This window comes from Dreissena polymorpha, chromosome 6 (genome assembly GCF_020536995.1).
Source record: "Dreissena polymorpha isolate Duluth1 chromosome 6, UMN_Dpol_1.0, whole genome shotgun sequence".
NCBI lineage: Eukaryota > Metazoa > Mollusca > Bivalvia > Myida > Dreissenidae > Dreissena > Dreissena polymorpha.
Window position 1 is genome coordinate 69413107 of NC_068360.1, and position 22511 is coordinate 69435617.

The following is a 22511-nucleotide window of genomic DNA, read 5'->3' on the forward strand; positions in this document are numbered from 1 at the left end:
TACTAAACACACTTATGCACAATCAGGAATGCTTGTTTTAACATTAAAAAGCAACATGATCACATCAAGCTCCATGTGTGTTTGCTTTTGAAATTTTCTAATAACATAAGTAACTTATTTATACAATTTCATGTCAGTACAAGTTTAGATTTTAGCAACAGTGAAAGTATTAGTACAATACACAAACAATGCCGCATAAATCACAGTAACTAACGTTTGTAAATCGAACTCTTAATTAGCTTATGGCCTAAAAATATATCATTTGAATAATATAAAATTATATTGTTTTAAGATATCTCTTTATCTTAATATACGCGTGCCTCGTTATGTTAGTAATTAATAAGAATAACATAAAACTAAATGATTCTTAATATGACTAATTGAGTAACAAATGAAATGATATTAACACATCAGTTGATCGTTTGTCAGTGGTCAATTAAAGTTATTACGAAGAAAAAATAAAACAATCGTTAAAACGTGACTGATTTCTTTAACATGTCTAGAAGTTGATAGTATTTTTTGTAGTGTTTTTTAATTAATTACAAACAAAATTGTCATATTGTAATAATTGTTAAATAGCTATAGTAGCAAGGAAGGTTTTAAATAAATAAGTCTTCCTATGCCGGTTCGAATCCGTGACCTCTTGTAGCGAACTCTTTCGCCAAACAATAAACAAAGCCGAGTTTTGAATGTAGATTGTCGTTTAAACACTATGCAGGGAAGAACTAAAGATGCTTGGACGAAACGTTATATACTTATTTAGGACATTGACTTGAGATTATATATGCCCTTTCGGTACTCAGCAGAATCCAAGGGTCAGCTTATTTTTTGCAAAACAGAACATACTGTGTATTTGTTATGTTTCAATTACTATATATCATGTGGTCGAGAATTTTTCTTAATATATTTGGTTCGTGACATGTAATACACATTTTAACTACATTGCATTTCGTCTATCGGTCAATCCCTTTCCCTAGTTACGTATATGGTCATCTGTCTGTCCTAAAAATAAGAAAAAAATCCATGATATTTAAGAAAATGATCATGAAACGTGTCAAATACATTTAAAATGCTGTGCGACCTTTCATAGTTCTTCATTTATGTAGATTTCAAATGTCAGGCGGCTGTATCTAAATTCATTAAAAGAAGTAATACAACTTCTCGACAGATTCATAAGAAATAATCACGTGCATGCGTTTACACACTTAACATAAATATTAATTTCCTTATAAAACATAACACATGTAACGGATGCAGGACATCTGGAAGGATATGCAGGTTATGTTATTTACATGGGTTTTCATCCGATCGGACAACTGTATTGTGTACAATACTGTCAAAGGCTAGTTACTTGATTTGTTCTGGTATATTTTAAAGGATAAAATGCGGTAAAATGTTAGTGATTATATAGTAGCTGACACTAGTTGTCATATAATAACATATTTGATTTTACAAGTTCTGGAAGAAAACGTCATTCAATTTTTAAAAAGGTTATTTTTTTATATATATCTCTTAACTCGACACCATATATCGAATGGTTTCAATAAAGATGCGAATCAGTCGTTTTTAAGGAGCTCTATTGCATTTATTTTTGGGGCTTTTAAGATTTCCTAGATTTAGATGTATTATTGACCTCACATTCATGCATTCATATAAAGAGGGAGATTTCGATAATGATGTAAATACAAATTAATTCATATAAATTATATATGACTGCGATTCTGAAAGTATCAATTAGTATACATTTATATACATATTTATCAATGGTCATGATCCAGAAAGTAAAATGATAATAAACACATTTTATATGCATTGCATATTGTCCCCCTGATGAGTGTACTTATCGACATAGCATGTAATGTGTATTTATGAATGCTCTTGTATTAACCATTTCTTGAATAATTTATATCACATAATAAAGAATTTAAACACATAAACCATAACAACATGTTTATGTACATTTCAGAACCATATTCGTGTCAACAATGTCGGACGTTTATATGCACTTGAAAAGTAGACGTTTCCACTTGATGTCCCAGATTTTCGTCGATATTATCCTCACGAAAAGAAAATCTACATGTGGGAGCATTGTTAACCAAATAAAATCAAATAATATTACTTTTTGCGATGTTTAAATCACATCGAACTTCCTAGCATGCGTTTTTTAGCACAAGAAAAAACAAACTTAACCAACGGATTTCAATCCCGTTGGACAATTGTGTGCTTAAATAACATGCAATATAAAGTGCATTAGACATGCCGAAGAATCCAACAGTGAGTGAATATATAGAGTGCCAATTAGCTGAAGAAGTTTTAATGGAATATGTGTATTTGAAATGGTGCAATGAGGCTCGCATTTTGTGCACGCATATGGATATGTTTCATATGGGTAAGTACAACAATCTAGTTAAAAGTGCTCTCTTCCGTTTGCGCTTTCTAACTTTTATCTGTTTACTGGATGAGAAACTCTTATTATTTTACCGGTTATGTAAGTCTAAACCTTTTGACGGTTGTGAAACTTTTATCTTTTTTTATAGGAAATATTGCTGCAAGTATTTTAAATAGGATACATTACATTTGGTGACATTGCCCTATTGTAAAAAAGCAGTTATATACACATTTGTCTTTATGACTCGTGATCATAGAAAACATATATTTTCACTCGTGGCTGCGCCACTCGTGAAAATATTATTTTCTATGATCACTCGTGAATTAAAATCGATAATCCACCGGATCCAACAAATATCCTCTATATATATATATATATATATATATATATATATATATATATATATATATATAAATATATATATATATATATATATATATATATATATATATATATATATATATTTATTTATTTATTTATTTATTTATGTATTTATTTATTTATTTTTCTATTTTTATTTATATGTTTATTTATTTATTTGTTTATTTATTATTTATTTATTTATTTATTTATTTATTTATTTATTTATTCATTTATTAATTAATTTATTTATTGGTAATTGATTTATTTATGTAATTGTATATTATTCAATTCAATTTAGCTGACTATTGTGTGTTTATTTTACTCAAGCCGTAATAAAACCACACACTGTTCTGATGGGTGTGTGGTTTTCTAAGTTTCTGTTGATTTTGAACTTTGTTATAATTGTAGCTTTGAATTAGAGCCGTGGTTAATTCTCAATCTGACACTTAATGCACATTAACACTCTCCAGTTAAGATAGTATTCAGCGCATTCATAACTATGTAACATGACTTTATATATTAAGGAAATTAATTACAACCAAACAGTCCTTGAGATTGAAGAGGCTCAATGTTAAGGTTTAACAATGAACACTTTTAATAAGATGCAGTTTATATTGGTCATTTATTTATTTAAAAATAACAATAAAATATTCGTTACAAAATCAAGTTCATGTTTGTTTGTTTATACCGAAAACGTATAAAGAACCATATATAAAGCATCAATCATTTAGAAAAGACTTAAGCACACACCACACATATATGCAATTGTGCATTTCGGACTAATTGTCGGCTTCTTCCTTGCATTTAATACCGCAAGTGAATGCTTTGTAAACAATAATAGACTGAGGATGCAGCTAGGCTATCCATCTATCTAGGTTTAGCCCCACAATTCTTTGCTTTGACGGTTCTTATGCAGTGGCGATAACTTTTATCATTTAACTATTTGGTTCTAACAAAATTATCATATAACACCAGCTGACGGCAACACGAATTAATCTATAAATAATGTTTGTGGAGGTTCGTGTTTGTATTATGGAACTAAAAATATTTTACGTAAAATTTAAATCTGTAGAAATAGTATCGTTATCGTATGAATGTGAAATCATTCAATCTCGCATCTAAATTTAATAAAACCCTTCAAAATAAAATCAAAGTGAAGCTGCACGAGCAGGAGATAAAGCCGTTATGATACAATAAGGTTCTTTATTTATGACAAGGAACCAATAATCAAAGTGAAACACACACAAAATAACTATACAATTCTCACGTAAATGACAAAAGCACAAGAATAAAATTAGGTCACCGTATTTAAACGCCTAATTATCAAGCAATAGGCGGTTTTATATTTAATAGCGCATTAAACTCACGCTATAATTAAAAAGGTTTGCGATATTATTATTTAATTTGAGACGCCTTGATATGTGTGCGTGTAATTAAGGTAAAACGAACATTCCATAAAAATCAATTATACGAATCAGATAAAACCATAGTTCTACACTCACTAAAATATGCACATACCAGTATTACATTTATTTGACAGTCGACCGTGTTAAATCCTCGGTCTAGCTTGTATAATTCAGAAGAAAACAACATATAATATAAAGAAGTGAAACTCCAGCTGCTGGAGCAGTATTGAATTTTCATTAAAAACAATTAGTTGGTCTTTTATTTAAAGCAAGTGACCGATTGCCCAAACAGTACAAAACAGCACAATACAGCACAATACAAACCAACATAAACACAAAATATGAATAAAGCTGGGGTAAGTTAATCTTCACTACATGTATGAAAAAAAGAAATTATATTTCCTGTTTGTCAGTTATAAAACAATCCTTTGAAGTTCATAACTGTAAGCATTCTTCAAAAAATGCTTTCTGAGAAAAAGGACATCTGCAGGAAAAAAATATTAATAATGTTACCATATAATAGATATTATAATATTGCTATAGGAAAGTAAATATAATGGAAATATAATTTAGTTGGTGTTTCTTTTGTTTTTTTGAATTGTGTGTTGTGTCATTGGCCTTATAATTTGAACACTAGTAAAACTGAATTAAAAAAGAGCAACTAAATAGTCTCTTTATAATTACACACACAATCCTCACATTTGGCCCAAATTTATTTATTTAACGTTTCAGTGTAAATAAAAAGTAACCTCATTTAATCACAAAATAAATACAATAGAACAAAAGAGAAAACACTTCAATTGTATTACCGTCTAAAAACTCAATGATCTTATACACCAGAACCGTTTTATTTGAAGTACGATGAAATGAAACAAAAACGAGTACCAACTACATATCGACTTTATTAAAAAGATTAGGAGATATAGCATCATATAGTTTTAACATTCACAACATCTTCGTGCATTTCAGAAAGAAGCCACAATAAGGTTGTAAAAGGGCAAATTACAGCAAATTAAGCTTGGCTGTTTGTATAGACCATTAACCACATACATTAGTATAATATAGTTACATAGTACCTAATGCGATTGTTAAACGAGACGAACTGCTGATAGTTTAAATGGCTGTTATCTTTTTTGTAAAATAATTGTATTTGAACTGTGGTGAATGAGCTGTTTTACTTGATCTTTGATCCATAACCACGCCTTGCATATTAAGAACCAATGCAGTTGAATGTGGGCGGGCTTATGTTGCATAAATTAGAGCGGCCAGAATGCCTCAAGTTAGTTTCGGTTTGCTAATCAGAGTGGTGGAGCGTATTAACGAGACACAAGCCTGTCGCTCCGTAAGTTAATTTATTGTTTGCAGGTCCTCAGCTTACAATGTGTAAACGATAGTAGAAAATATTTTCAGAAGTAAATGTCAAGTTACCAATACTCATAATAATGGTAACTGATGTTTATGTTACTGTTCAGAAGGGTAAAATTTGCGATTGTTAGAAATGATTTACTGACTAAGCAGGATACCTCGGACGGAGATATTATATATACATTTTAGTGTAACTTACTATTGTATATAATGTATGGTATGAATTATGGGATTCTGATTTTCGAGCACATTTCCAACCAGAATATCATGTTATTGAAGATTTAGTGTTATTGCCTCTTTCCGTTGTCTGTAGAACGTCGCGGTTTGTAAACTTTAACTTTAAAGTATATATCGATCGCTTAAATTGTTTGAAAGAATTTTCTGAACTGAGCTAATAGATACAAATATGTTTCAAAACATTCCTCACTGAAATACATATTTTTCAGACATTAATGTAAAATGGAAAGTATAATACAATATTCTAAACAAGAAATATACAATCCAGTAAGTTATTATTTGAAATAAAACCATTACATTGAACTAATCTTATTATAACTTGCACGTATTTTCAAGTCTAACTTAGATCTATGTGTATCAAGGTACAAAGAAACGTCGACATTAGAGGCATACATTAATAAAAAAAATTAATCGCATATCTAGTCATGACATAGAGATGTGACTTTGATTATATTTGATTTTAGAATTTGCTTTTCACTGTTTACTGCTTTTTTCGCTTTTTGAAAAAAACAATAAAATATAGACTCAAACTTTCTTTGAATGGTTTACACAAAAACGCATGATGCACTCCGAAACTCGTTGTTCTTTGAATATGTGTATAAATTTAAATAAGTATTATTAATTATGTTACATATTTCCACTAGATGTTATAAAATTCTTATCAATAGATACAACTTATGCATTTTTACAATGTTAAACGTCACTTGACATTTCATGGTTCTTTTAAAATATTGACCTTAATGTCCATAAAACATAAATTAAATTTATGATTTTCAATCGGCTTATCTGATAAAATTGTTTGTTTATTATAATGTCATATGGAGCATAACACATGTATGGTAATTGAGTCATTATCTTGTTCCAAAGTCTAGTGACATAGATGTACTATTTCAATACATTCTTAGTAGGAATTATATTATTAATTCATAAAGAAAACCTTAAGCTATCATTCGACTACAACAGCTACTCAGTTGGTAACTCAGTACTTTTGAACTGCAGTGATACCGGCTTAGAAGTCAAATTAAGAAGTGGATAGTTCAGCTCGAAATTCTTTCAATATATGGTTACTTATACCGTAAGGTCATGCTGTGCAAACTAAGATTGACTTAAGGACATGACAGTGTGAATTATCACGTGACTGTGTGGCGTTCACAAATTGAACTTTAATGGATGTAAACACACGGGTGAGAGGTGTTTTTTTCAAATAACGTTTTATATCAATTTTTTTTAACAATATTAACTAGTGCATAAAACACAGTTTTGTATGGCAATGTGGAATACATATTAATGGTTTAATAAGCATGTGTTCTTTGCCAAACAGTCGGTGTGTAGAGCAGTTATGCAGCATGCAACGTGAACTTTTGGCACCAATTTCAGACGTATTAAATTATTTATTTTTTAATTTTTAGAGATCGACAGACAACTGTCTTGTATGCACTAAATATCTTTGCAAATATATTCCAATAACTTGAGATATGTGCAAAAATAAAGTTATGAATGGTGCGTTTACATTCTCTCTTCCCCGTGCGTAAACCCCCATTCAAAACCCATTTGATCCTGCACCCTGATGATTGACATAAGAAGGTCACATAATAACATTCTTTAGCGAGTTAGCAATTGGTACATGCGTGAGATCCTGGGAACCTACGTTAGCAATGTTTCTAATTGATTTACTTTGAACTATTTTTTTTAGAATGTTCGCCTTTTCAAACAATCAGTCACAGCGATGTTATATTATGTTTATTGATACATGAGTTAAGCATTTTCCACCATCAATACATGAAGTACTTCTTAGTTTACTTTTTCTGCTTAGATTGTCGTAGAACTTATCTTTCGCTTTAGGCATGAATTATATTGTCTAGTTTCTAAATGAAACATGGACCACTTATCATAACTGTTTTTTGGATTTTGCAACTTGGTAAGCCCGTTTGCTTTTACTTATCATACGACTTATATATGAGTATTTACCCATGGATTATATCTCTGTTTGATTTGTATTTACCTGTTTGGAAAATAATATTCGGCATTACAAATGATATCGTCGGTAGCATAAGTGCAATAGATGTCAACATCAATACTTGCTTTGTATTGCAATTAAGTGCAGAACAAGTTTCACGTAGCAAAGGAAAAGTTCCATATATGACGCTTGCATACTTTCGCATCTGGCTTTTTTAATTAAAAAAAACACACAGATATAGGCTAATAATAGCGCTGTTGTTTATAAAGAAATGGATCACCAAAACCTTATAATATCAAACTGTTGGGATTGCTTATTATTAATATATCAAGCATCGACGAGAATCTGTACGAAAATACGTTGGTTCAGTAATAACTTGAATAAGATACGTATACCATTATCAACACATCAAACTTGCATATTGACATTTTAAAGTTTAAATATGATGTATTGATAACAATCAAACATGCATTTATTTGAAAGCATTTAAAGGCACCTTTTCAGAGATTTTGGCATGTATTGAAGTTGTTATTTTCAAGATGGCGCTTTCCACAGAAAAAAAAGTAAAAACATAATAAAATTACATTAAGGGAGAAAATTAGTAATTTTTATCATTAGAGGAATGCGAAAGCTATATCCTTTGGATAGGCCTATTACCAGATTACACGTACACAGAGTTTTAAAACGGTTTAAGCAGTATGGAGGGATATCAGACCAGCGAAAGAACAACACGGGGAGACCAAAACGCAGCCGCAGCAGTGAAAATGTTGAGCAGTTGAAGCGAATAATTGACGGTACGAAAGGTATTTTCTGACATTAACCATTCTTCCAGTGCCACCAGTGTATACAGAGTCTTAAGATTTGACTTAAAACTAACAGCCTACAGAGTTCTGGTACTCCACCATCTGAAACAAAGTGATGTAAACCAACGTCTTGGCTTTGCCACTTGGATTACAGAACACGTTCATATTCTTCAAAAGCTGCTGTTCAGCGACGAATCTAATCTCCTTGACCAACATTTGAACAAACAGAATCATCGTACTGTTCAGACGCTAAGCCTAACATTTTATAGAAAAATCATGCCATTCTCAGAAAGTGACAGTGTGGGCTGCTCTTAACGCCGAAGGTTTAATTCGGCCGTTCTTTTTCGAAGATAGTGAAGGAAATACCGAGACCATCAACAGTGAACGATATTTGAAACTCTTTAAACATAAGTTTCCTACCCGCTCTTCGTCGCAAATGCATTTATATGAAAAAAGTATGGTTCCAGCAAGAAGGGGCTGCTCCGCACACAGCGTTTTTCAATAGCTGGAAAAGACCATTGGCACAAGCTTGATATCGTTGAAGACAGATCGACCTTGGTCACCCCACTCACCGGATCTCAGTTCCTTAGAGTTTTTCCTTTGGGATCATCTCAAAGAGAATGTTCATGCAGCGTATCCAACATCAACAGAAAAACTCAATCTGTCTATTTCACGAGAAATGCGAAAAATCACGCCCGGAATGTGTCATTCTTCTATTTAAAACCTTGTTAAACGTGTTGAACTTCTACGACCTCAAACTGCACGTCATTTCGAGTTTATGCTATAAATTAACACTTTTTTCTAATGGTGAATAATTTTCTTTTATTCCTTTGAGCGCATCATTTTTTGTATATATCAAAATGTGATCATTCACGTTTAATCTGATACCTTTACCTTTGTATTAGCTCTTTGATTGATTATTTATTGACTGATATATACACAAACATTGTTTCTTACTGACAAAAATTCTTCACCATTTTATATAAGACACAACGTACGGGAAAATGTTGACTTCATGACGTCGCATATGATGTCATTTAAAGTTCTCTCCAAATTATTAAACCGTTTCGCGTTGCAACGCTTAATAATTTTCAGGTTTTTTAAATCGTCAGAAGATGCATATAATCGATATTTTTGAGCATGGTAAATGTTCAGTTTTACTGTTTCCTCACAAATATCATAACTACAACGCACATTTGCGTATCTGAAACATTTTTGTTAATCTTATCAATTTACCAAAATAGTGAAAAGGCCCCTTTAAAAGAAATATAAATTGCTTAACACAAATATTTGTTATATAATTTGTCGTTGGAAGGAATTATTTGTTTTCTGTGATTTGCAGTCATTTGCTAGCGCTTATCAGACAAAATGAAGAAACACACAATCGTGTTTTAGCGGGACAATGACAAATGATTAAGAATTTTGTTCTGTCCAATATAATTAATTATTTATGAAAGGTAATTTCGGAAAACATACGTTTGTTGAGTTGAATCGAAATAAGTGATACCATGTCAAAATCTTTAGAAAAAAAACTATATTGCCAGTGCTAGATTTTATATTTGAACTAAAATGTTCCATTGACCTTGAAGGTATTAGAGCGGATATTGTAAGAAACTATCCTATTTATTTATAATGAGCAATAGTTATATACCCATCAATAGTATGAGATTAACGCTTGTTATTGAAATTATCCAACTAATAAAACGAAAGATTCTGCTGTCATGGCTGCTTTGTACTTTATTTTTTAAATGAGCTAATATCCAACTTCGTACGAGAAAAACCATAGAAATAATCACAGATACACAACAAATAGACTACGCATCGTTTCCTCGAGAATTAAGTGATGGAAGAAAACTACATATTCTTGATTTTTAACTTATAGATGTCTTCATCTTACGATCTGAACCTTTCACTGAGTTTGTTAGGTGGTTTTTATCTTGCACACGGAATGTGATAAGTGTTTTCTTGTCTTATTTGTGATCCGATGATTATATTTCGATGTAGTTTTTTTATCATTATGCAACTACAACGGCTGATTGTGTTGCTCTATTGAAGACGCGTCAATCGCTAAATTAAATTCAAAATGTGTGTTTATATGACGCATTTCCAAGCGGGAAAACGAGCATTCATTAAGTGTATTTTACGTTTGATGTACAGAGTTTGAAAAGGTACTCAAGCGGATTTATGCATGTAAAGATAATGTGCACTTAATTAACAAATTTATATTAATAGTTATCTTGACATATTCGTCTTTAAATGTATGATATGATCAATGCAATTCCGATTTCTTATATTAAAGGCCCGTAAAAGGTGACGATCCGTAATTATAACCGATGTTTAAATATTTTTTGCACATTTTATTTATAAAGGTTATTAAAAATATATATATATATATATATATATATATATATATATATATATATATATATATATATATATATATATATATATATATATATATATATATATGCTATTGGACATTCCCATAACAAAATTAGCAATACAACTTGTTTTGAGCTCAAAATACAGTGTCCTCCAAGTCAGTTGTGTTAACAATCAGTTCATTTACATCGCTGTTTACTCAATCATGCCGAACGATTCTGAGCCGGGTTTCCGATAACAAATTTTGATTGGTCGGCACAAGACATTGTGTATCACGTGAGCAGGTCAAGGGTGAAGAGGCCAGAAATTCAAAACAAAAAAACATCTTACCGAACTCATGTCCTCTTACTTTGTTTACGAGGATATTGTGTTGTTTGTACTACGTCATCAATATATGCGTACTATACGAAAGAAGCCGAGGAACATCGGAGATAGCGAAAATGTACGGAAATTGCAAAGTTGTAAACATTTCTTAAAATTATTAAACGGGTATATCTTCCATAATTTTTGACAACATTGCACCTAAGCTGTGTTATTATCAATTTTTATGCAAGAGCAACTGAAATCCGGTACAAATAGACCAGTTTATATGCATAATAATTGGATGTGTCACCTTTTACGAGCCTTTAACAGGTTGAGTGATGGTAATGCATTTTAACAATCTTAATCAAAACTTGCTTTTAGATTAATTGAAATTGTATAATTTTGCATTAATACTATTTTGGAAGGCATATGACGTCTTCAATCACAGTCAATTATTGAGTACAATGATTGATATGGGCATCAACGGAACACTCTTATCATCTCTATGATCCATGTAAGCAAAGGTTAAATTACAGTTTAAACACATGGGTTTTTTGTAAGACATATTATGTTGTAAGGTCGGTTTGTTTCAGATGAAGATAAACTTGACAATATTGTTTTCGCTCTATACTAACGACTTCGAATTACATTTGCAGAATGGAATAATCGCCGTAATTACATCACATTAAATTTTGATCTGATTATTACTATTTGCTGCCGACGCGGCTTTATTTTTCTGAATCTAAGGTGGGTCCTCAAGAATCCTTTATCGATGTAAAAACCTTCTGCAATAAGTAGAATCTGACAGTAAACATAACAAACAACGTCATGGTATTCTGAAAAAAAATGAAAAAATAGTAATCATTAAAATGGACATATGCAAGTCAAGAACAAGAACTTGGAAACAATTTTAATTACCATGCAATTGTTATGTCTAGCGCGGAAGAATTATGCCCGCGACAATTCACTTTTTAGCAAAGAATTTAAAGCAATTCATTATTTGTTAACCTTAACAAAAGTTATGAACGAATATGTACCCTCAGCTTTGTGGATTAATCAAAGCGGAAAACATTAAGTGCGTTCATCGTTAATTTTGTAAAGACTATCTAAAATGTAAAAATGTAAATGTTGCGAATTATTCAAATTAGTAGTGTCTCAGATATGAAAACAACACAATTTTTTTGAAAATAAATGTTAAAATGTTGCAGAGTGCCAATATAATTAAGTAATATATATGTTTGCCTTTTCAATATCCAGTATAATACTATTGACATTCCATTAACACTTCCAGTCAGTTTGTATTATACGATAAAGGAAATGCGTATAGCTCACTCACTAAAGCTGGGGCAACTTTCTTTGAAAAGTAAATTCAAAGCATAACATAATACTATATTTTACATGATATCAGGAAACTATGCTTATTACGGCTTAAAGATTATGTTCATATTTGTCAAATGTGTTTACATTTACAATATGAAGCCACAAATAAAACAGATACATCCACTTGAAGGTCTAATAATATTCTTTTTAGCTAGATGTAACGCTAATGGTGATATGGATGTGTGCATGATGAATTTGTTTCATGATTAGGTTATCTGTAATTGTGTTTTTCTTTATTGGACTCCGCACTGTGTGTAAATAGTCATAGTGTCAACATGCAAAACATGTCGGACACGGTTAGTGTAGATGGGGTTTATCGACAACAAATTGCAGCGTTGCTATTAATTATTTAGTTTAAATGCTCCTTAATTGTAAGCAGTGTGTGTTAGTGCTCGTTTTAGACACCTAGTTTTACTGTATTGTTTACAACCAAAAAGTGTCATGTTTACCCTGGTTGCAGAACAAAAAATGAAAATTCGTGTTCGAGGTTTTTCCTGATCTGTGTCTTTTGTTGCTCCCGTCTGGGTAAATTTGTTTAAGACATTATACATTCGTCTGCATGAAGAATATTTTATCCCATTTTCACAGCGACATTGACGGTATAACACGTTGTGGAATATACTTGCTTGTATTCAACACTGTGGAATATACCTGTCGCGTGCACGGACTACTTTTTAAATGACGTCATGCGATATGCGCTAAAATTAGGTCGATTGGTTCATTGATCGAATTTTAAGGTCATCCATTAGAAGAAAATGTGCATAGTTTGCAGAAAAATATATATATGACATATTCACCAAAAGAAATGTTGAAATAAAATATAAAATTACACGATTTTTGTTTTGTTATATTTTTTATTTATATTTACCTTACCACTGAATGATTTTTTATAAGAAACAAAGTCGACAAAACTTAAGCTTCAAAATTATACGACCTTCAACCTTTAAATCTAGTTCATATGACATAATTTTTCGCCATCCGTATAATGAATCAGCTGATTGATGGCGTCATAAAATGACATACTTATTGCGTCATTTTCCCCATTTTTTTGATGATTTATTATAAACGCGACTTATTTCACATGTTTTCTACATGTACTGTAGATCTATGTCGACATATCTGAATTGTCAATTGATCACATTTTCCTTATTTCGTGTAATGTGCATTGTTTATAACCAAAGCATATAGATCTACTTTTGACATTTAACTTAAATATTAAGAATGTACAACAAGCCATACACATATCGCACAGTTCATGAATAATCTGCTATGTTTGCTTTCCTATTTAATTCACGTTAGGCATAGAGCTGTGTAAAGTATAAGATGGTAAAAATAGCACCACACTGGAATTGGGAACGTCCCATTTTGTACACGGGTATTTTCTGCTCATTTATCTGTTGTGTACTGGAATGTTTTCCATTCTTTGTGTATTTATATATTTAATTATTTTCTCGTACAATAAGGGCATTTACCATAGATAAATAAAACATTGTGCAAGTTTAAACATAATTATGTTTGTATGCAGAAATCTGCAAATGCAACCGAGTTTACCAACGGCTATTATTAGATAAACTGCTCCGGTTCATTTGAACAGCAGTAATGTACAGTAAATGACGTAGCGTGTGACGAAGAAGAAAGTTTATCGCGTTCATAAACTCATTTGAATAAAGTGATAGAATGGCATAAGGGTCTTTATTTAACTATGCTAAAATAATTATTAAAGACCCTAGATGCAAAATCGTCAATTTTTGAGTTAAATGGATTATTAGATGGATTTTAAAGGATAATTAAAGGTAAGATACTAGTTCTTACGTGTTTTGATTTCTGTTTGTACTTTTGTCGTTCCCTGTTCTCGGGGAAATGGTTTTAACATGGGCGCCATTGATGCATCGGATCACACACGGCATACCCTTAACATTATATAAAAACACGTTCTGCGCGTCCTTAAATTCGTCGTCCGAAGTCGGAAAACGTATTGCCCTGTATATTTTGTCAAATGAAGTGTCAGTCGCTGTTGTCTGTTTACTCGTCAAAATTGTCAAGGTCGTCGATAGCTAAAGAAACTTCAGCGTACAGTTTATTTAGTATTGACAGACCTGTACAAAGTCGACCCAGTCAAAAATCATAAAAAGCGACATTTAAAGTTATGGTAGCCAGAACTAGGTCGTCGATGGTGTACATGTATGTTGACATCGACAGCATTTTGTCAGTAGCAATCGCCGCCATATTGGATTTTGATCATTTTCTTTCGAAAATAAAATGAATTATAGTAAAGTAAAATCATCTTTTCGCGGTCGTTATGTGTTAAAATTCGCATACTGCGTAAAATTAAATGTAGGCATATGGTGATATTTTTACTTGTTTTACAGTTTATGTGTGAATTTTTTTAAGACTATTTTGCGTACCAGAACAAATGCATGTATATCACTACGCATGGTTAAATTTGTTAGATTTTAAGCGCTTTTATGACTGAATTAAAATTATTGTTAAGGTTATTAGATCTATTTAATATGTTAAATGTCACGTTGAAAAAATCAAATGGGATAAATAGAATACTAGGATTAGCGTTGAATACAGAGAAGTTTATGTTGCTCGGCTCGAACACCGAAAGAGCTCGCCATAAGCGCTTTTATGACTGAATTAAAATTATTGTTAAGGTTATTAGATCTATTTATGTTAAATGTCACGTTGAAAAAATCAAATGGGATAAATAGAATACTAGGATTAGCGTTGAATACAGAGAAGTTTATGTTGCTCGGCTCGAACACCGAAAGAGCTCGCCAAGGCTCGCGCTTCCGGCGTTCTAAGCCTCGCAACATAAACTTCTCTGTATTCAACGCTAACCTAGTATTCTCTATGTGTACACGTTGATTATGCGTAAACAGTGTATTAACTTTTCACACAATACATGTAACTAAATACACCATTAACGGTCAACATCGAGACGATTATATGTTTTTTTCCATATTGTCATGTTGTTTAAGCTTGATGTTCCAGTCTTTGGGATAAACGTTATATATTCGGGTACATTAGGAGAGGAGAAATGTGATACTCAAGCAGTTACTTTTGATAATCCTACATTAAACATTATCATTTCAGTTCTATATTTTGAGCTTAAGCCTAATTTGAAGATAACAATTAAATAATTTCGAAAAGAAACGAAACTGTACAAACACACTTTTATATACGTATGCATATTTAGTTATAAATACATCGTCTCTGGTTCAACATGTTTATCAAACTTAAAAGTTGAATGTGAAAAAGATGGCGCCTACTTTTAATTTAGTACAAAATACTGGTGTAACGACTGTATGCTATGGTCTGGTATGGTGCTGTTGTTTTTTACGACGGGGATTACACCTTGATAACATTTAGATATCAACCATACGCAAACCATTTATCGTCTTTAAAAAGTTTGTTATCAGTGGTCGTTATGATGTAAATCTTGTATTAGATTGTTAGGCTCAATTTTGCCAATTTGACCATGTGTATCCTTTTTCGCCTTAGTAATGTATTTTGCTTCGAATTCAGTCGATAACATTTTACGTAGTTCCTTCTGTTTAATTTCGACGACGTGTCGTAGGTCGAGTAAAGCTAATTGCCCTCACATTAAATAGTGAATTCGAAGATCTGATATTCAATCGATAGGTCAAAACCCAAACCAAGTATATGACAATATCATTGTCAATAGATACATGGTTATGAATTCGAATATCAAATTATCTCGAGTAAACAATTATTTGAGTATGAGCTGATGATGGTGTCGGATGACAATCAACATGAAACGGTGTTTCAGTGTAATAAAATGCGAGACGTGTAGTCAAAAACAGTCCGACGTTTCTCGCTGTCAATTTTAAATTAATTCACCCTGTGCATTTGTTTGTTATAACAGAGATGCATAATCTTTGAATCGGCGATTCTATCAATAGCAATAGTTGTCGGATATCACTAAACAATTGCAGATACCATATCTGATGTGTTTCCATATATTAATGTTTCACTCGCCATATCTGGTTCGATGACCTATTTACCACAAAGTCTTTGTATTCTTTCTCGTCTGCGCAATTGTAAAACTACCATTGACAGGTACGTTTTACATGAAAACATCCCATAAAAAAGGCAGGAATTTTCAATTTCAAATGAGGTCGACGGCTTATACGGAACAGCTGTTTAAAGAGTATTTAATGTCTGTGTAAACTGAGTTAAGAACATCGACGAGATAAACGTTTTCGATGGGAAGGAAGTCTCGGGCGTGAGGAAAGTCAGAAGAAGCTTTATAATCGATATGGATCAGTTTTCATGAAGTACCGTTGTGCGTTCTGTAAACAACATGTTATTGTTGTAAATCTTATTGTTCTGTTTTGCAGTCAGCTGTAGGAATAATAATGAAGCCGACTATGGCACAAATGTTGTGTTGTACATTTTCTAGTTTAAAGTCAATACATAAAATGAGATAAGTGTCAAATGTGGGAGTGTGATAAGCATAGTTTTCTATATGTATGCAAACTATTGACGGCGCCCCATGTCTCCGGCTTTTTCAAGTTACGATTTTTGTCAACACACATTTGTGTTAAGTTTTAAGTTGGTATATTTTGATTCTCTGTTGCTTATAGGTTGACCAGTTTACCTTTGTATCAACACAAATCCGCAAAAAAATATGAAATGTACAAACATGTGTGACACTTGCGAAAGAAATTTTAAAGAATCGATTAACCATATGAGCCTTGTGAGGATTCCGTTTTTGCGTTCTTCTTAATTTATAAATAATAGCTTCAAAAGCTTTTTGTCAACTTTTGTTCACACTTTGCCTAGATAATCTGTTCAAATACGGATATATACCATCGTCCCAGTCGGTAAAACTCTTAAAATGTGATGTTGCATACATAAATAAACTGAGCATCCAGTACACAGAGTATCGCAAAACTAAACGTACCGGTTACATATATTGTGTTAATATGTTTCCAAATATTTTCTTCCAAAACAATGTCTTACAGCTACCAGTCATATTGGCAGGATATCGGATATATTCGTTAGTAAAGTAATATTTATTACGGGGTTTTCTGATTTTAGTTGTTCGTGTTTCCCATCACAATTTGTACTAAGAATTATAATGGGGGAGTACCATTAATGTTCTGTAGTTTATAAAAGCTGTCCCACCATAAAGACGTCGTAAACAATCTTAATCTTTATTGCCTTAAACACAAAACTTATCACTTTATTCTTGAATAAATAAGACGACCGTGCACAACTATGTTTTCCTCGTAGCATTAAGTAAATAAACAGTCTGAGAGTCTCACACATAATTATGTTTAGAAGATAATCAATTTAAGTCTACCATATATCAATGCAAGTCATTGTACATGGTGTTCGGATATTAAAGGTATAAATTGCATACATTTTAAGATTGTAATTGAATGACCACTTAGTTCAATTATCTAGGTTGAAATAGGACAAAGGAACACGCTTCTCTATCTGAGTTTAAGCTGATTAAGTATCTTGTATTTTTTAACTGTTTTTTAAAACCAAAAAATACCAAATATAAACATCAATAATTGAATATGATATGAAAGCAAATAATCTGTATTACAATACGGTGAGCTACAGTGATTTATAGCCTTGTCAGAGCTAAATTTGGCATAAGTCAGTTCAACATAACACGAGGGATCTTTTGTTTTGTATTATGAACCCTAATATAACGTCAAGGTTACAGGTCGCTCGATATACCATTTGAATACATGAGCGAGAAACGCTTTGTTTTTCTTACAAAACTATGAGGAAAACAAGAAATAAGAAATAGGAAAACATAATGTATTGAGGTATGTCGATTACACGTTCCAGTCTACTACCGACATCCAGGCAACTGATTCCGCTGCAGTCTCACTTTCATAACGTCGTCTGTTACGTCGCAATAATGACAACGCTGTCTACATTATTGGCATTCGATACGAATACAGAGCGCAACTTTTACGCTAAGATCGGTGTATGACTGTTAACTAGAGAGACCATCGTCGCTTTATAGATCCCTGCAGTCCCCAGTTGTTCGCCGAGTTTGCATGTCGCCAGATGTATCGTAAGCCTGCAAGAGCGAGAAAACGCGTATTCGCAATGCAACAAGATATGCAGAAACATGATATGTCGACTTCTATCCGAATAGTTGTTTTATTGAAAACATAATAACATAATTTGGCGAATTTCGAAACAAATGTCTAGTTTACTAAAGCCTCATAGACTTCTTCGTCTGATGCAAACTTGCCTTTTTTGGGTGAGCTGTTTGAATCGTATTGTGTAGCAAATCATGTACCCTTCATAGTCTTTTCCGAAATTTATGGTCAGATATAAATTAAGAATCCGATCTTAAAATAATAAAAAAACTACACAAACGCTTAAATATATATAGCGAAGTATAATAGATACAATTCTGTGATCTCAACCTTGTTAATCAGCTTATAAACACCTAAGAATGCGAATAATTAAGAAACGTTCAATATTTTTCATTTCACTGAAATTTAAGCCTAAATCTCCGCTCATATACTTTTGAATAGTATTTTTCACCGACATCGGCTGCCAGGCCAGAGCGTGATATGGAACTTTTTTTAGGATAGACTCTTATGTTTAATGTATAAACCTTAAACTTACCTTATGTATGTTGCATGTGTATTATTTTCAAAAATTTAGATTGTTCAAATATTTATAGTTAGAGTATTAGTTTGACTTGGATGGTATTGCAATTATGATAATATAATATTGTTAATTTAACATCATTAAATGGTAAGCAAATCATTATTTGGAACAAGTTTTATTCTAAAGCTCATTGATACGTTAGATATATGATAAGTATAGTATAATCAATAATTAAACATTTGAAAAAATATCATGTTATTATTGATATTGTATGTATTTGGGAACTACAATAAAAAATGTTTTTTAATTGCATACCATATTACACGTATTATCAACGCACATGTATATATGTACCGTGTATTAATTTAACATATTATAAAGAGCGCGTTCGGGTTTAGTTAAAAAAAAAACAATAAACTGCTTTATATTTCTTTAGTTATTCTAACATCTCATTGAACAATGAATACATTTATTTCGTTAAAGCATTAACGCTTGACATGATCTTGCAAACATCACAATCGTTTATCACATGAGGCTGATATATTGTTGAAGTTAGGTAGTCAAGCCCTGCACTTAACATAACTAAAACATGGTGTTAAATTATAATGAAAGAAACAACGCTTCAACTAATAAACCTTGACATAAGTACACTATGTACTTTGTTAAAATGATAAACATTAGTGACTTGCTAAAGCAAGATCATATTAAAGCGTGTTACCGATACAATACGTGGAGGGTATACAACCAAATTAAAAAGACTTGAGTCAGCATACAGTAAGCGAATAGTAAGCATTGGAAAATAAACAGGATATTCATAACGCGAGCTCGAATCAATATTCACTGTGTCAGAGACAGTACACACTAACAGATACATCATTATTTTATTATATAACTGATTGTTATCGTTCTGAGAGTTTCCACTGTGTTTTTCCTAAAAAATAATGTTTTAAAGAATTTTGCTCTATTCGAAAACTTGCCCCAAGTCAATATTAACATACGGTGTGTTTGTTGTTGAAGTGAAACTAAAAGTGACTTTTGAGACTGTGTTTAGGTGTTTATAGGTGTTTAAAGGTGAAATGCCTTTTTAAATCCCTTAAAAACCCTTATTGAATATAGTGCATATAAAAACGTGTTGGTACCTCGCATCGATTCAATGACATGTGTGGGACAGAATTTATTTTATTTAAATCTGACTATGACAACGAGGAATCTTTTTCCGATGCTTAAGCTGGCAACCGGTAAGAATTGGTTTAAATATAATTGTCTTGCTTTTGTTTAAAGCATATGCAGGAAACAAAACTTGATTTATGTTTGATTTCTTTGATTGTAATTCTACAGTGCGATTGTGTTGAATATGACTACGTTGTACGGTTAATAATTATTATCGACACAGAACGGATAATTGCAAGAATTCTGATAGGATTTATTGAAACTTCAAATACAACTTCCGTTATAATAATGTGATGAACTCAAAAAAGGACATGTGTAGAAAAAATAGTTCAGGGTGGGACCAAGATGCGACAGGTTTCTGCACCCTTGTGTTAGGTCCTAGTCTGATAGCGATCAATGTTTATTATACACAGTATCCTATTCGATACCACACTGTTACTTCCATAATCAACTTAAGATATATCCGCTGATATAATCAACTTGAGATATATCCGCTGATAATACACATTTCAAAAACTAATCAACAATAAACAACATGACAATTTCTGTACAGAATAATACACAACGCTGATCATTTGTGTCAATTTGAGATTCACTTTAGCTGGATATTAGCGAAAGAAAAGAAAGAAAACATAAAAAAGCAATCATACTCTTTGTAACGTTAAATTTAATCCATATATTTATTACAACTGACAATTACAAAGATGTGAAGTGTAAATGAAATCAATAATATTAATAATGATCAAATACAAAACACTTAGCGTCTTATATGCCCATAAGTGAATAGTTCAATGTAACATACTAAATAGTGTTAGCAAACAATATGAATTTTATAAATATTATTCCCATTGCCTTTAAAAATAAGTACTTTACTATTCTGTGTAGTAAAGAGAACATTGTTTGGGTTACAAATCAGTAAAAATTAGTGTTTTTCACCGCTACTGATCCTTTTTTTACGACCTGTCCTATCAAACTGAAACTGAAACTGGAAAAGAATGAGTGGTTTCCCAACGATGGAAAACCCCAATGTGAAAATCAAATGTAATGCAAACGATCATTCATCACGGAACAGCGTTAAATATACCGAAATAAATGTAGAACTACTAGACGCATTATACATGCGTTAAGCTTACTTCTGCATAGTCTCACAAATAGTGTTATCAAATGAAAAGCTGATGAATATATCATTTAAATAAAATAGAGAGCTTAGTGTCACAAAAGTACACAAGTATCGATTATATTCCAACGTCTATGTTAAAAACCACAGTCGCATGCCCTAGTTCATACCAAGTTTTATCTTGCAACCGTTAGATGTTTTCTTAAATTGAATTGTATTGTGTTGCATTTTTAAATGTTATTAAAAATGTGTAATCATAATGAATATCTTATTTATGTTGATCTGTGAAGTCACAAAATGATTTCTTCAGCAATGTTCATATTGGTATTTTGTCATATATGAAAAACAAAACACTAAACCAGGGAGTGAAAAAGCAAGTATGACGAATACAAACGATTTAAATGCATTTGTGAGTAGGACTTATCATCAATGATAACAATAGAAAGTGTTAAACATGCAAAACAAATACATTTAGGAGTGTTTGTTTTGTGACAACATGTTGATTTTTAATGAAATATATATTGCATGACGCAAAGAAAAATGTATTTTGCCGCAAACGTTCAAAATGTATTCTGATGCACATCGGTACGCTGTTTATTGAAACAATTCTTGATAATAATGTACCCATATTTGCCAATACACATCAGATAAGTTTTTTTACTATTTTTGATATTATTGTGTTTGATATATATTAAAATACTACGTCGCATTTTGACTATGTACTAGGTCAGTAAATTGTCCGGGGAAAACATAATTGAATATCGATGAACGTTGATAGCACAGTACATTGTTTATATTTCAAATATATAAGATAATACAAAAATATAAATATTTAAAGGTTAATCATTGTTATACTTGGGCAGAAATGTAGGAAAATATATGGATGTGTGTTCATTTTTTATCACCAAGCATTAAAAACGTATATACCTATGTTACTATAAATAACTAAAAATCAATCTTATTTCATTGCAGTTGTTGAACCAATGCATTTTGTTATGATGAACAACAACTAGCACTT

General features: G+C 31.6%; 1 protein-coding gene across 5 annotated transcripts in view; it reads left to right on the forward strand.

The window, feature by feature from the left end:
• Window positions 1–22511, forward strand: part of LOC127833333 (uncharacterized) — a 333207-nt gene that overhangs the window by 23580 nt on the left and 287116 nt on the right. For 3 of the 5 annotated variants that reach the window (XR_008027364.1, XR_008027363.1, XM_052358508.1), the window contains exon 1: window positions 5187–5500. Coding sequence is in view for 3 of the 5 variants with exons in the window: in XM_052358508.1 (XP_052214468.1) it covers window positions 5429–5500 (72 nt within the window). In the remaining 2 variants the exon portion in view is untranslated. Of the gene's footprint in view, window positions 1–1966; window positions 2390–5186; window positions 5501–22511 lie in introns of those variants that run through there. The other 2 variants (XM_052358509.1, XM_052358510.1) reach the window with 1 other exon arrangement.